General features: G+C 43.2%; 1 protein-coding gene and 1 long non-coding RNA gene across 2 annotated transcripts in view; both read left to right on the top strand.

Annotated features, from left to right (window-relative positions):
- The window catches only part of LOC132522190 (uncharacterized), a 67,559-nt gene extending 53,986 nt beyond the window's left edge, over positions 1–13,573 (top strand). Inside the window, exon 4 of the long non-coding RNA XR_009541108.1 lies at positions 13,355–13,573. This is a non-coding gene — a long non-coding RNA (uncharacterized LOC132522190). The remainder of the gene's footprint in view (positions 1–13,354) is intronic.
- On the top strand, positions 4,448–5,793 carry LOC132521701 (beta-1,4-galactosyltransferase 5-like). The gene is given in 3 exon segments (XM_060151365.1): positions 4,448–4,958; positions 5,172–5,300; positions 5,302–5,793. Coding segments are annotated over 3 exon segments (1,047 nt in total). The 5' UTR covers positions 4,448–4,460; the 3' UTR covers positions 5,722–5,793.
- Positions 13,574–14,459: the final 886 nt, after the last annotated feature.

Below are 14,459 nucleotides of genomic sequence, written 5' to 3'. Positions count from 1 at the left end.
AACAGTGAGAGGCCTGCATAACGCAAAAAAAAAAAAAAAAAAAACTTGGATGGCAGCATTTGCTCAGATAAAAATTAGCTTCCTCAAACAATGACACTAACTAAGTGTCCAGTTACTGAGGTGTTCCATCAAAAAGGACAAAGTAGGGACTTCCTTGTGGTCCAGTGGGTAAGACTCTGTGCTCCCAATTCAGGGGGCATGGGTTCGATCCCTGGTCAGGGAACTATATCCCACATGCATGCCACAATTAAGAGTCCACATTCTGCAACAAAGTAAGAAGTCCACATGCTGCAACTAAGACCTGGAGCAGCCAAAATAAATAAATAAATATTAAAAAAAAAAAAAGGACAAAATGTTTTCCAAGGCTTCATGAAGGGGAACAAAAGGGGAGGAACAGTATGTTTCTTTACTTCTAGGGCATGTGAATTGAAGAAGGACATACACAAATCAAAATGTGTATAGTTCCTTCTCTATTTTTGTTTGTTCCATTAATGATATTCCTACTGTGGTATAAGGCCCAACAGATATGCCTTGACATCTGAGGGAAACTGAGAGTGCTTCCAATGGCCTAACCACAGGTTCCCCCCCACAACTCTGCTCCCATGGATAAGGTCTTCTAGCCTTATCCTGGGAACCAGCCACAGAGCCTGCTCATCCCTGAGTAGCAGGCTTTAGTTCCCTGCCTGCCCATGGAATTATTCAAATAAGCCAATCACATGGAACTCAGCAGGCACCTGATTTGATACTACCCTTTTGATACTACAACTGCAGTCTCCCACAACCCCCGACCGTTCACTCTGTTCCCAAGTCCCCACATGACAATGTGTGGTATGTTGTGTCCTCCTCTCCCGGGCTATGAGTATATATGACTGATAAACTGCTGTGCAGTGTTAGGTGTCATGCTTTTGGCCATTTCCATAACCCTAGGATAGAAATCCCTTTTTCACCAGTAGGGTGAAGAGGGGGTGATTAAACACTTACCTGAAGAGAAGAACAAAGCTTTCTTCCTCAAGCCAAGAGAAACGCACTTGGGAATGAGACAAGGACATAATTTGGCCACTTTCTTGTGCATCCTTTCCTTCATTTAGAAAGTCATGCTAAGGACTGGAGGGAAAACTCCAATGAGAGCTGCAAAAGCTAAAAGCTCTCACTTTGGGCAGAGAACCGGGAAAGCTTCATTTGTAACAGGGTGATGAGAAGGCCGGGACTGTCTCCTGCTTGGCTGCTACTAGAAGGCCAACTGGGAGCCAGGGCTCGCGGTGGCCTATCCCACCTCGCCAGGAGACCACATTGGGCTTTGGGGCCCCAACCATCACTGTAACAAGAAATGTACCTTTATTTAGAATGTAAACTGCACATGTCCACCTCTCAGGTAAGGATTTGAGGATTCAAAACCTCGGCCATCTTTCTGTTGATCATGACCAGTGTGTGTCATTTTCAACCACACGAAACAAGTGACTATCAACTGAGGCATCTGGTTGGCTAATTTTTCTTTACCATCACTTTCACTATCTTTCCCCCCTCCAGGCCAATCCAACCTTCTTTTATGTCTTGACTACTAAGATCCATATGAGATATCAGCTCCCTTTCTGCTCCCCTTTGAATATTGTTTTAATTTTAATATGGGATTCATTTCAAAGATATTTATTTTGTAGTTCATTTACTTTATCATGTAGTGGCTCAAAAATGGAAGTTGGAGTCTGGAAAGAGCTGTGCTTGGTTTTTTACTAAACTGTGAGACTGTGAGTGGGCTCTGGTTGTTGGTTTCTGCTTATGTAAAACAGAGATAATACACCATCCTGGGTGGGTTGCTGAGGGTATTTAATGAGGTTATGTATGTCAATCTCTGGCACAGTATCTGGTGCATAACAAATCCTCAGCTCACGTTCATTTCCACTCCTATCTATCCTTTTAATTTGTAAATGGGTTCCTTACTCATCAAAGGTTACTGAATATCAACAGAGGCAAGAAGATTGGAGTGTAAGACGCAAAGGAGTAGATGAAAGCATATGGGCAGTTTTGGGGGATGTGTACTACTGACTCCTAAAAGTATCAATAAAGTTAATTATAGCATAAAAGAATGGGCAGTGAGTAGGGCTGGTTCTGTGTCAGTGTGAATATCTTTTACAGATAGAAGGATAAAAGTGGGCTGGCTCTAAATCTGTCTCTTCAGGCAGGCTTGTTGGCAGTCATAGTGACTCTGGCTCCAGCCTTCTTGTAGAGTCCCAGAGCCTCTCCACAACTTCATTGCCCTCCTTTAGACTTCCCACTCCCACTCCCCTTTGTTTCTTTGAAGCATTTCCTCCCAGTTTGTTATCAAGCTGTAAGGGTTTGAAGAACTCATTGACAATGGAGTTGGTAATTGATAACGCCTTAACATGTAATCCCTTCAAAGGAGATTGGCAATTAATAAGGGACTATGTCTTATGCCAAAAAAATGGCTTTCTAATGGTAAAATTTAAGAGTAAAAACCTGAGCATATGGTTTAGAACTTGAATTCCAACAATTACACATGCACAGATTTGAAGCCTAGATTCGTCACTTAATAGCTATGAGATCATAAGCAAGTTACTTATCCTAAGTCTCAGTTTCCTTAACTGTAAAATAGGGATAATAATACCTACCTCATAGGAGTATCATGAAGATTCAAGGAAATAATCCCTGTGAAGCATTTAGCCCTATGCTGGCACTTGATAAATGTTAGCTGTTATTGTCATTGTTGTTTTATTTTGTGAAATCCCATCTCATTGGCAAGGATCAATTCTATTCATATGTAAGTCCAACCCAGGATCCAGGAAAGGTAGATATAGATTTAAGTCACTTAATCTGAATTAGTTGTTGTAAGTGGCATATTCAGGTCCCTTGGTCCTCTGCCTGCCCCAAGCTGAATTCATGGCTCTCACAGCAGAGCCCGACCACTTCTTGTCTTTTCCAGACAGACTGTAGAAGCTTCACGGTTCACTGCTGACGAGTTTAATTCTAAGGCAAAATATTTTACCCGTTTAGCATATTGTTAAATTAGACCGGCTCCCTATCTTCTGAAATGCACATTTTGGGATTGATGGATTTAGAATTTTTTTTTCTTAGGTTTTGCTGATCACAGGTTTAAGTCTTTAAGTCTTTTCATCTCCTTCACAGAAAAACATTGACAAAAATGTAATCAGTGAGTAGCCCAGTTGAATAAAATGAAACGGTCAAAGGAAGCTATAATGACGCTTAGGGTTCGGTGGTTCTTGGTTTCCAGTTTTGCTTTTGCAGGTTGTAGCCAGTTAGAGGTTGGGGATGCTAAATCTGCCCTTTGTGAATAAACAGACAAATGATTTGGTCTTCCATTCTGCCAGGCCTTGATCTTTTGAGTTAAAGAAAAGAGTGTAAGTAATTCCTTCTTTGGAGCAACAATTTTCAGGGACAGCTGTTTTCTAGCTTATGGGGAGGAGGAATTTCTGGCTGCTAGCTAGCTTCAGATGAAGGGTTTGCAGAATTCCTGCTCTTCCCCAGTTGGTGCTAATGCATTCCTCATTGTCTGCAGTGGTTGGGCTGCTCTCTTCATTAAGAGAAAAGGGATAGGGATCAATTTTCAAAATCACAGACATCTAAATGTGTGCAGAATTTGGATATTTTAGATATCAGTACCTAAACTAAGATGAAAAATCTCAGAGATGGCAGATAACATCATGTTTCAAGGTATGGAGAAAACTTCCCTTCTAAAAGGGCTGCCTTAAAGAATAAACAAGGCCTTAATGAGAAAGAATTCCAACTTCAAAGTTTACATTTGGAGTAATCTGATGAATCATTTTTATAATTCCAGTTTCTCTATCTCTTAACATGGGTACAGTAGTCCAGATCAGGCTCAAAGACTAGTTGTGAGAACTGTATGAGATACATGATTTCATCCTATTATGTTTTTAGTTTTGGAGATTGAAAAAAATTCTGGGCATGTATCCCAGAGAAATTAAAACTTAACATTCACACAAAAATATATACATAACTCATGGTAGCTTTATTTGTAATAGTCAAACACTAAAAATAATCCAAAGATCCTTCAATGAGTGAATGGATAAACAAACTGTGGTACATCCATACCATGTAATACTACTCAGTAGTAAAAAGGAAGTGATACATGCAACGGCTTGGATGGATCTCAAATGAATTATACTGAGTTTGAAAAGGCAATTCAAAAAGGTCCCATACTCTGTGATTCTTCCATTTATCGACAGTCTTGAAATGACAAAAGTTTAGAGATGGAAAACAGATTAGTGGTTGCTAGGGGATAGTGATGGGCGGGGAAGACGGTGTCTGTGGTCATAAAAAGGCAGTAGAATGGGACTCTGGGAGGGCTCACGCCAGGGAGTGCTTCCCAGGGCTTCTGCTGCCAGTGTCCTGGTTCCCGCGGTGAGCCACAGCCATCCCCCGCCTCTGCAGGAGACCCTCCGACACTAGCAGTGAACACCTACCTCTTCATGATGCAGGCTCAAGCCATTCTCATCTGGGACAACATGAGAACGATCGGCGCTCAGGTTTACGAGCAGGTAGTTCGGAGCGCTTACGCGAAGAGGAACAGCAGCGTGAATGACTCAGATTATCCTCTTGACTTGAACCACAGCGAAACCTTCCTACAAACCACAACTTTGCTTCCTGAAGACTTCACCTACTTTGCAAACCATACCTGCCCTGAAAGGCTCCCTTCCATGAAGGGCCCCATAGCCATAAACATGAGTGAAATTGGAATGGATGTCGTCCATGAACTCTTCTCTAGAGACCCAACCATCAAGCTCGGAGGTCACTGGAAGCCATCGGATTGCATTCCTCGATGGAAGGTGGCAATCCTTATCCCTTTCTGGAACCGCCATGAGCACCTCCTGGTCCTGCTCGGACACCTGATTCCCATGCTCCAGCGCCAGCGCCTACAGTTTGCATTTTATAAGGTGGAGCAAGTTGGCACCCAACCCTTTAATCGAGCCATGCTTTTTTTTTTTTTTTTTTTCCTTTGGTACACGGGCCTCTCACTGTTGTGGCCTCTCCCGTTGCGGAGCACAGGCTCCGGACGCGCAGGCTCAGCGGCCATGGCTCACGGGCCCAGCCATTCCGCGGCATGTGGGATCTTCCCGGACTGGAGCACGAACCCGCGTCCCCTGCATCGGCAGGCGGACTCTCAACCACTGCGCCACCAGGGAAGCCCCCGAGCCATGCTTTTTAATGTGGGTTTTCAAGAAGCAATGAAGGACTTGGACTGGGACTGTCTTATTTTTCGTGATGTGGATCATATACCAGAAAGCGATTGTAACTACTATGGATGTGGAACAGATGCCAAGGCACTTTGCAACTAAACTGGATAAGTATATGTATCTGCTTCCTTATACTGAGTTCTTTGGCGGAGTGAGCGGCTTAACAGTGGAACAGTTTCAGAAAATCAACGGCTTTCCTAATGCTTTCTGGGGTTGGGGTGGAGAAGATGACGACCTGTGGAACCGAGTACAGAATGCAGGCTGTTCTGTGAGTCGGCCGGAAGATGACACAGGGAAGTACAAGTCCATTCTTCCTCACCACCGAGGAGAAGTCCAGTTTCTTGGCAGGTACGCGTTGCTGAGGAAGTCCAAAGAACGGCAAGGGCTGGACGGTCTCAACAACTTGAACTACTTTGCAAACGTCACATACGATGCCTTGTATAAAAACATTACTGTCAATTTGACACCCGAGTTGGCTCAGGTGACCGAGTACTGAGACGAGGGGAGAATATATGTTTGCTTCATCCACCGCCCCCAAGAAAGCAGCCTGACGACATGTCTAGGGGCTCCGCAGAAGAAGAAAACAGAAATCCAGTGTCTCATGAAGGATCACAGGGTTCAAGGAAAAAATGTGGACAGAGCACATGCACAAAACGCCTTCACCATTTGGACTCACTGGGCTTGAGGGAGAAGGCCGGGAACTGACTTTCTCTTTTCACAGGGCTGCTCTTCTCCCCCATCTTCTGCCCTGATGTCCCATCTCCTCCACAATCTCCAGAACCAAAGCTGTGATCCGCCACCATCCCGCCACGAATGGCCTAGGGAGCTTCTTGGCCTTCAGAGCAAAGAGGCAGACCCACCACAGGGCAGCTGTGTTTTAGGAAGGGCAAAGGAAACTCCACACAACCATTCTTCTACATCTCTGGTGTTCTCTTTGGTTTCATTAAAAAAAAAAAAAAAAAGAGGTAACAGAAGGGATCCTTATGGTGATGGACCTCTTATCTATTTGGACAGTGGAAGTGATTAGATGAATCTATACATGCAATATATAATTGCACGTTATTGGGCTTCCCTGGTGGCGCAGTGGTTGAGAATCTGCCTGCCAATGCAGGGGACACGGGTTTGAGCCCTGGTCTGGGAGGATCCCACATGCTACGGGGCAACTGGGCCCGTGAGCCACAACTACTGAGCCTGTGCGTCTGGAGCCTGTGCTCTGCAACAAGAGAGGCCGCGACAGTGAGAGGCCCGCACACTGCGATGAAGAGTGGCCCCCGCTTGCCACAACTAGAGAAAGCCCTCGCACAGAAACAAAGACCCAACACAGCCAAAAATAAATAAATTAACTCCTACCCCCAACATCTTTAAAAAAAAAAAGAGGTGACATAAAAAAAATTGCACATTATTAAATGCACAAACAAATAAGTGCATGTATAACTTAAGAAATATGGATCGATCATTGAATTATAGCAATGTCAATAGTTTGATTGTGATATTGCACTATAGTTATGCAAGGTGTTATCTGGGGGAACTGAGTAAAGGGTACATAAGGTCTCGCTATATTATTTCGTACAACTGCAAGTGAATCTACAATTATCTCAAATTTTAAAACATAATTTTTTTTTAGTTTGGACCTTTTGACTGCCTGCCTTCATCCAGTTCCCCTCCCCCCACCCTCTGCCTCTGGTAACCACAAATCTGATTTCTAGATGAGTTTGTTTATTTATTTTTGAAGTACAATTGACCTACAACACTATGTTAGTTCCTGTTATACAATACAGTGATTTGATATTTCTATACATTTCAAAATGGTCACCACAGTAAGTCTAGTTACAATATGTCACCATACAAAGATATTATATAGTTATGGACTATATTCCCCACACTATACATTTCATACCCATGTCTCATTTATTTTGCACCTGGAAGTTTGTACCTCTTAACCTCCTTCACCTATTTCCCTTCCCCCCATTATTTTTTTTTAAATACAGAGAATTAGAGAAAAAAATATCTCTCTTCCATGACTGGCCCAGTAAGATATTAATCTCGCCTTTTCTGTCAGTCGAATTTCTTAGTACTCTTTTTCTGTATTTCTGTATTTGATCCATGTGTTTATCCATGTATGTGTTTGGAGCAGAGTGAGTTTTCAAAGCTGAATTCACGCTGCCATATGAGCCCAGAAGACCTCACTTTAACGAACTATAGAAGCATTGAAAGTCTGCACTCAGAGTCAGTGCTGGGCAGCAACTCCATCCAAACAGTCCTCCCTTGGGGTTAACAGTTTCATGGTAATTTGAAGTGTTCACAATATTACTCACTTCTTTACAACAGTTTTATTAAGTTATACGAGAAATTCATCTTCTCTGCAGAAAAGTTAAAAATTCAAAGAAATAAAAGAAAAAATAAAAACCCAACTAATTTCTAATCTGATTTTGGAAAGTAAACTTGTCACCTCAGAATAAACTCCAGAACCATTTTGCTATTAATTGAGATGTTTAGCAGAAAGTTTATCAAGACAGAATATGGATTTTACTAAACAGGACTCAACTTATAATTAGCAATCATCTGGCTCTTCTCACCTCTGACAACTGACCAATAGTCAGAATTTCACACCTCCAAATGAAAATTGGCATCCACTGTTTTGAGATAACCAGAGGAACGGCAGCGTTCAATGTAAGCGATATGACAAAACCTCATAACTTAGGGCTTACTGTTTTGAAAAGTGTAAAATAAATCAGATAATTCAACTGATGAGATATTCAGAAAAGTATTGCTTAAATGTTCTGGGCCTCGATGGTAAAGGACAGCTTTTGGACTTAATGAACATACTCATATGATGATAGTTCTATGAGGGAGTTGCATGTTTATATCCATAAAAAGGTGGAAGATAATTAAAGATTCAAATGAGGTAATCATTCCTTAATAAGGTCTACTAAGGCTTTAACATTAGGCCATTAGAAAAGAATCTGATGAGCAACTGTCAGGTTTGTATCAGAAGCAATCAAGCATGTGTCCAAACTCCACTGCTGTTACGTGAGTGTGAGGGATGGAAATGGCACACAGGCTTTGCTGAAGAACAGTCATCCTATGATAATGAAGTGGGGGTTAATGCTAATGCAGGATATATTTGGAAACTTAAGCAGGTGCTTTGGGAAAGGCTTATCTGTGGTCAAATGCTGGTCTCCAAGGAAAGCAAAGAGATGCCTGGGCTCCCTATTATCTGAATGGTTGGTGGAGATGCTCCAGTTGGTTCTGAAGGCACAAATGCCTAAGAGTTATTACTGACTTTTTAATATCCACCTAGGTCTTTAGGCCCAAATGCTGGGGAAGTGGGCAGATACATGGGACAGTTATGGACTCTGTTCACCCCATTAACTTAAGGTTGAGATAGACAGTCCTGATAGCTATCTCCAGGCCCCCTTGTTTCCGGTCCCCCCTGCCACCATTGTCTGTGAAGTCTTCAAAAAGGAGAAGCACTTCCCAAGCAGGAGACCCTCGTCTACTCCCATCCTACCCTCCAGCTGCCTAGGAGGAAAGAAAGCTAGAGAGAACCAAAAAGAGGGAGTTTAACTCCATTTTGCTCCTCCTCTGAAATTTCGATTTCCTTAGCACAGAAGACCCCTTATGTCTTCTTGAAAAGTGAATTTGGGCAGAAGGGAAGTTATGACTATGCCCTAGAGGTCAAAGTATTTGATCAGGAGTATATGGGGAGGGGGCATTCTCCTCCTACCCCCTTGTTCATACCTCAACACCCTGGAGCAGGACATTGATGAGAGTCCCATGTCCATGGGGTCTTTCCTGGATGGGTCTAATGTGCCAATGGCTCATGCTAATCCTTGGGTCACTTTTTTTTTCCCCCTTTTGGGTTTTCCTGACTTCAGATGGAATTGCTTCATAGAGCCTGATCTTCTATAGCTGCTTTAGACCTTCACCTGCTGGGAAGGTCTGAAGTTCTCCAGCTTTTTAGTCTCATTAGTGGATAAGTTGAAATTGGAGTAAGAGGCTGAGTGTCTCTGCACATTACGCAAATCAACTTTGCCAGCACCGTACTACTTTCCTCATCGACTCCTTGAATCTAGTTATAAATAGGTTAGAGCTAATAAATGGGGAGTGAGTGATGGGTCCTCTCCACTTCTAACAGCAAAGTAAAACAAAGGTATCATTGAACCTTAAATGCGATAAACAATTCTTTATTTTTTTTAATAAATTTATTTATTTATTTTTGGCTGTATTGGGTCTTCGTAGCTGCACACAGGACTTTCTCTAGCTGCAGCCAGCAGAGGGCTACTGTTTGCGGTGCACGGGCTTCTCATTGCGGTGGCTTCTCTTGTTGTGGAGCCCGGACTCTAGGTGCACAGGCTTCAGTAGTTGTGGCACGTGGGCTCTAGAGCACAAGCTCAGTAGCTGTGGCGCACAAGCTTAGTTGCTCCGTGGCATGTGGGATCTTCCCAGACCAGGGATCGAACCCGTGTCCCCTGCATTGCCAGGCGGATTCTTAACCACTGCGCTGCCAGGGAAGTCCCACGATAAACAATTCTTGAAAGAGAAAGGAAGGGCAACTCAATTATTGAGAGGAAAGAAATATGACTGGAAAAAAGAACATAGCATATATGTTCTTTTCTCTTTATATATATATATACATACATACATACATATGCTGGCGTGGTAGCAAAATTTCAAGAGCTACATTGAGGTGGAATGCCAAGTTTGGGCATATTTGGGGAAATATTGGATGGGCCACCCAGAGTCTATTTAAATGAGTTTGAGCAACTTCCTGAGAGAAAAAGAACTCATTCTAGAAAAAGGAATCTGGCTCAATACTTTGAATTAGAATGTTACTAATTCTTAAATATGGATGAGAAGGGCAACTCTGCGGGTAGTAGAGTGTTTGTCCCTGGGATATTTCTCCTGATCCAGATCTCCACTAGAAACATGTCTAAGTCTGCTGTACTGCCTGTGTAGTATTTTATTTTGAAACAGTTCAGTATGAACAATGTGATATATGTATGTAAATTAATTTTAACCTACATCTGAGGGTTAGTATAATCTTTGGTTAGCACTGGAAATCCCCCAATCTTCAATCCACACACCAAAAACAGCTAAGAAGTATTTCAGATACCCTCATCAAAATCTAGCCAAGGGCTTCCCTGGTGGCACAGTGGTTGAGAGTCCGCCTGCCGATGCAGGGGACACGGGTTCGTGCCCCGGTCCGGGAAGATCCCACATGCCGCGGAGCGGCTGGGCCCGTGAGCCATGGCCGCTGAGCCTGCGCGTCCAGAGCCTGTGCTCCGCAACGGGAGAGGCCACAACAGTGAGAGGCCCGCGTACCGCAAAAAACAAAAACAAAAACAAAATCTAGCCAAGCACCCATCTTGAATACCACTAATTTCACTACCAAAAAGTTATTTCTTTTTTTTTATTATTATTTATTAATTTATTTATTTTTGGCTGTATTGGGTCTTCGTTGCTGTGCGCGAGCTTTCTCTAGTTGCAACGAATGGGGGCTACTCTTTGTAGCACCGTCTCGTTGTCCTGGCTTCTCTTGTTGCGGGGCACGGGTTCTAGGCGTGCGGGCTTCAGTAGTTATGGCTTACAGGCTCTAGAGCTCAGGCTCAGTAGTTGTGGTGCACAGGCTTAGTTGCTCCGTGGCATGTGGGATCTTCCCGGGCCAGGGCTCGAACCCGTGTCCCTTGCATTGGCAGGCAGACTCTTAACCATTGCGCCACCAGGGAAGCCCCCAAAAAGCTATTTCTAACATCTTTTATGCTGATGAATCAAGTCATGTTGCTCTGATGTTCCTCTAAGAGAATCTAAGGAGAAAGACACATTTTTCCCTACTTCCCAACAGCAGTCTGGGGATCAAGTTCCCCTTGAATCAACACTAGAAGCCTGTGATTTCTTGAAGGAGGCAGCAGAACCTGTTGGATGAGTGGTCTGGCCAAAGTGGTATCCAGCTAAGGCAGTGGCATCTGGAAGAGGGGATGGAAACAGTAGAGTCATGGGGAAGGTGGCTGGCCCAACAGGTTCAGGAGAGACTGATGAACATGGTGGCACCCAGGGAAGTGAGAATGAATCAAGAAAAGAGAATGAAAATATCACAAATCACTAATGAGTCACCTCTGAGAACTCCCAGAGATACTTGATGGAGATTTTGTTGGGATTTGAGGTCAGCACCTGAAAACACGGATTGCATATGTATAATTGCATTGGAGTGGGAAGTTAGACATGAAAATACTTAATTGCCATTGAAATCTGCAAAGGATCTCTCAAAGGGTACTTTCAATTCTGTACTTGGCCCAGCCAAATACAATTGGCTTGACTCCTTAGGTGGAACAGAAGGTACCTGGTAGAGCTAAGTTTTCATAGATGCATCTGGTTCCCCAAGAGGGCACAGAGCTAATACAACTGAAAAGGTGTACACCTGTGACTTCAGGCATCTTGTGAATGACCTGGCCTGGCTTAGTCATTCACAAGATGCTTAAGTTCAAAGCAGAGATTTTCATCTGGGAAGCAGGTTGGGGTGGAAGGAAATATTCAAATGGCCTGGAGAATCTTTTCAGAACACAAATTCCCCAGGCCCCACTCTGGATCTGTTGACCCAGAATTTCTAGTAATGGGATTGAGAATGAGTTTGGGAGCCCAGTGTGTCTTCAGAATTTGGAGGCAACTGGAGAATCAAGGAGTTCTAGGGCAGAGAAGAGGAATATTTGCTCGTGTTACTAGGAGATGGGTAGGGAGGAACAGACCAGAGATACAGAGACTGGGGTTCCAGAGGAGGTGGAAGGGAGAAGGGGAGAAGGGCGGGAACACAGGTGGTCTTAAAGGGAACCGGAGGAGAGGCCCTCCATTAGCTGGAAGGAAAAAGGCATGAGAGATCAGCTCGGTGCTTTGTCACCACCTAGAGGGGTGGGATAGGGAGGGTGGGAGGGAGGGAGATGCAAGAGGGAAGAGATATGGGGACATATGTATATGTATAACTGATTCACTTCGTTATAAAGCAGAAACTGACACACCATTGTAAAGCAATTATACTCTAATAAAGATGTTTAAAAAAACCCCACAACAACATGCATGTCTTCAGAAGAAAAAAAAAAGGAAAAAGGCATGAAAAGGTGTGGCTGTAGATGAGCTTGAAGCTGGAGGGAGTGCAGATAGCCTGAGGTTGGGGCTGAGGGTTGCCATTTTCTCTCTGGAGTGGACTGTAAGGCATGACCGGCTGCAGAGAAAGGAGAGGGAGGTTCCAAGAGGCGAAGTAATTTCTTTGAGCTTCTATAAGGGTGAGTGGCTGATCTGGGCTGCAAACTGAGGTCTGTCTCAGTTCAGAGTCCCTGTTCTTTCTCTGATTCACTGCCTTGTCTTTGTGCAGTACAGTCTAACCAAACCCTGATATTATGCCTTTCTGTTAAGTACCCTCCTTGAAAAGTCATTTTTGTCACAATTAATTTGATGGATGCTTGAGACACAACAGCTTTTTACATTAGACTAAATTGTTTCCACTTCTCCACAGTCATCTCTTTGGCTCCAAACCGCGCTCCCCCAAGTCCCTGGTTAGTCAGGATCTGTAATCTTCATCGCTCAATGTGAAATTTAATTTGGGAGGAATCCCTCACTTTCTTGGTAACTATGTATGATTGCGCTACACTTTGGGTCCGCCCCCCCTCCCCCTCAATTATCTTTCTAAAAAGAGATCTTATTTTTTTCCTCTGGGATTTTTGGCTGCTGTTTGATTCTGAAAGAGCACAAAAGGAAAAACAGATTTTCCATGCCTACCAACCTAAGCCTCCTCTCAACAAACCACAGAGCCCAGTGTCCTTTCCTCGGGGAAGCAGGTATTCATATTCCAGAGAATCCACCGGACTCTAAATGCTGAGTCCTTGGTGCCCATCTGATGCCCATATGCCATCTGTGTGACAGTAACGGTGCTCTCCCTGCTACAACCTCATCGTAGAAACTCCATCCAAACACCTTAAAGAAAGAGCTCACAGATGTTCGGAAAAATACACAATAATCCTTGGATGATTAATTTAATATTCTTTGGAGACATTCTATAGATCACTAGGCTGCTGTTTTATTCTGGAAGCCATAACCTCCCCATTCTCACGCCTGTAATGTTTCATTCTGATTCATCTCAGGGCAAGGCAGATGATACCCAAACGTATGAACCAAGAGGCTGAAACATAGATCATTGCCTCCCTGATAAGAATATCAGTGCCTAGGAAGGAAGCCTTCAGCAGCAACGTTGAAATGACACATGAAAGGACAAATGATGTGGGGAACTTGTAAACCATTTCACATCTTGCCGAATGACTTTGTGTATTTGTGATTTTTTTAAGATGACAATTTAAAAATATTTATGTTAGTGTTTTCTATGCTATTTGTCTAGAATGTAAACCTTACTTTAGCTTTCCATAAAATAAACAAAATAGAAATATAGATCTAAAACATGACAAAAATATGTGATTTTGTGTATTTGTTTTGTTACCCCATCTAGTTAGTGTGTCTATAGCAGAGGTTGGCAAACTTTTTTGGTAAAGGACCAAAGAACAAAAATTTGGGGCTTTTCAGGTCATATAGTTTCTGTTGCAACTAGTCAGCTCTGTTATCGAAATATGAAAACAGCCATTAAACAATACGTAAGTAAATGAACATGGCTCTGTTCCAATAAAACTTTATTTACAACACAGGCAGTGGGCCAGATTTAATCTATAGGCTGCAGATTGCTGACCCCTAGAAGGTAAGCTACATGAGGACACTTGAGTCCCCTAACACACAAAGTTTGCTAACATTATTGAGAACTAATTATGTGCTAGGCATCATGCTTAGGATATATAAACTTTGTTTAATGAGGTGGGTATTACTGTCGCATTTTTTAGATTGAGAAATGAAAGTCAGAAAGCTTAAGTAACTTACCTGGGATCACATGGCTAAGTAGTGGAGTCCCATGGCCTGCCTTTCTGTTGGTGAGGGTATGGCACGGTTGGTGGATACAGTGTGCCCTCTAGGGCACTAAGCTGGGATTTGTGTCACACCACTTATCAGATACTTGGGCTCAGGACCCCAGGAATTGTACCCTCAATTTCATATAAAAGCTGAGATACTAAGCAGTCTTGGGGTAAGAATTGTAACTGTGGTCCTTTGTGATTTCCCCCAAGCTGTCCAGTGAAGTGGTTAGGTGTGTGTGTGCTCTGGAACCTGAGTGCCCCTGTTCAGATGGAAGTCCTGCTTGTGTGACTAGGC

The sequence above is a fragment of the Lagenorhynchus albirostris genome, chromosome 6 (genome assembly GCF_949774975.1).
Source record: "Lagenorhynchus albirostris chromosome 6, mLagAlb1.1, whole genome shotgun sequence".
Classification (NCBI taxonomy): Eukaryota; Metazoa; Chordata; class Mammalia; order Artiodactyla; family Delphinidae; genus Lagenorhynchus; species Lagenorhynchus albirostris.
Note: the sequence above shows the minus strand (reverse complement) of the source record. Positions and strands in the feature narration are given on the sequence as shown.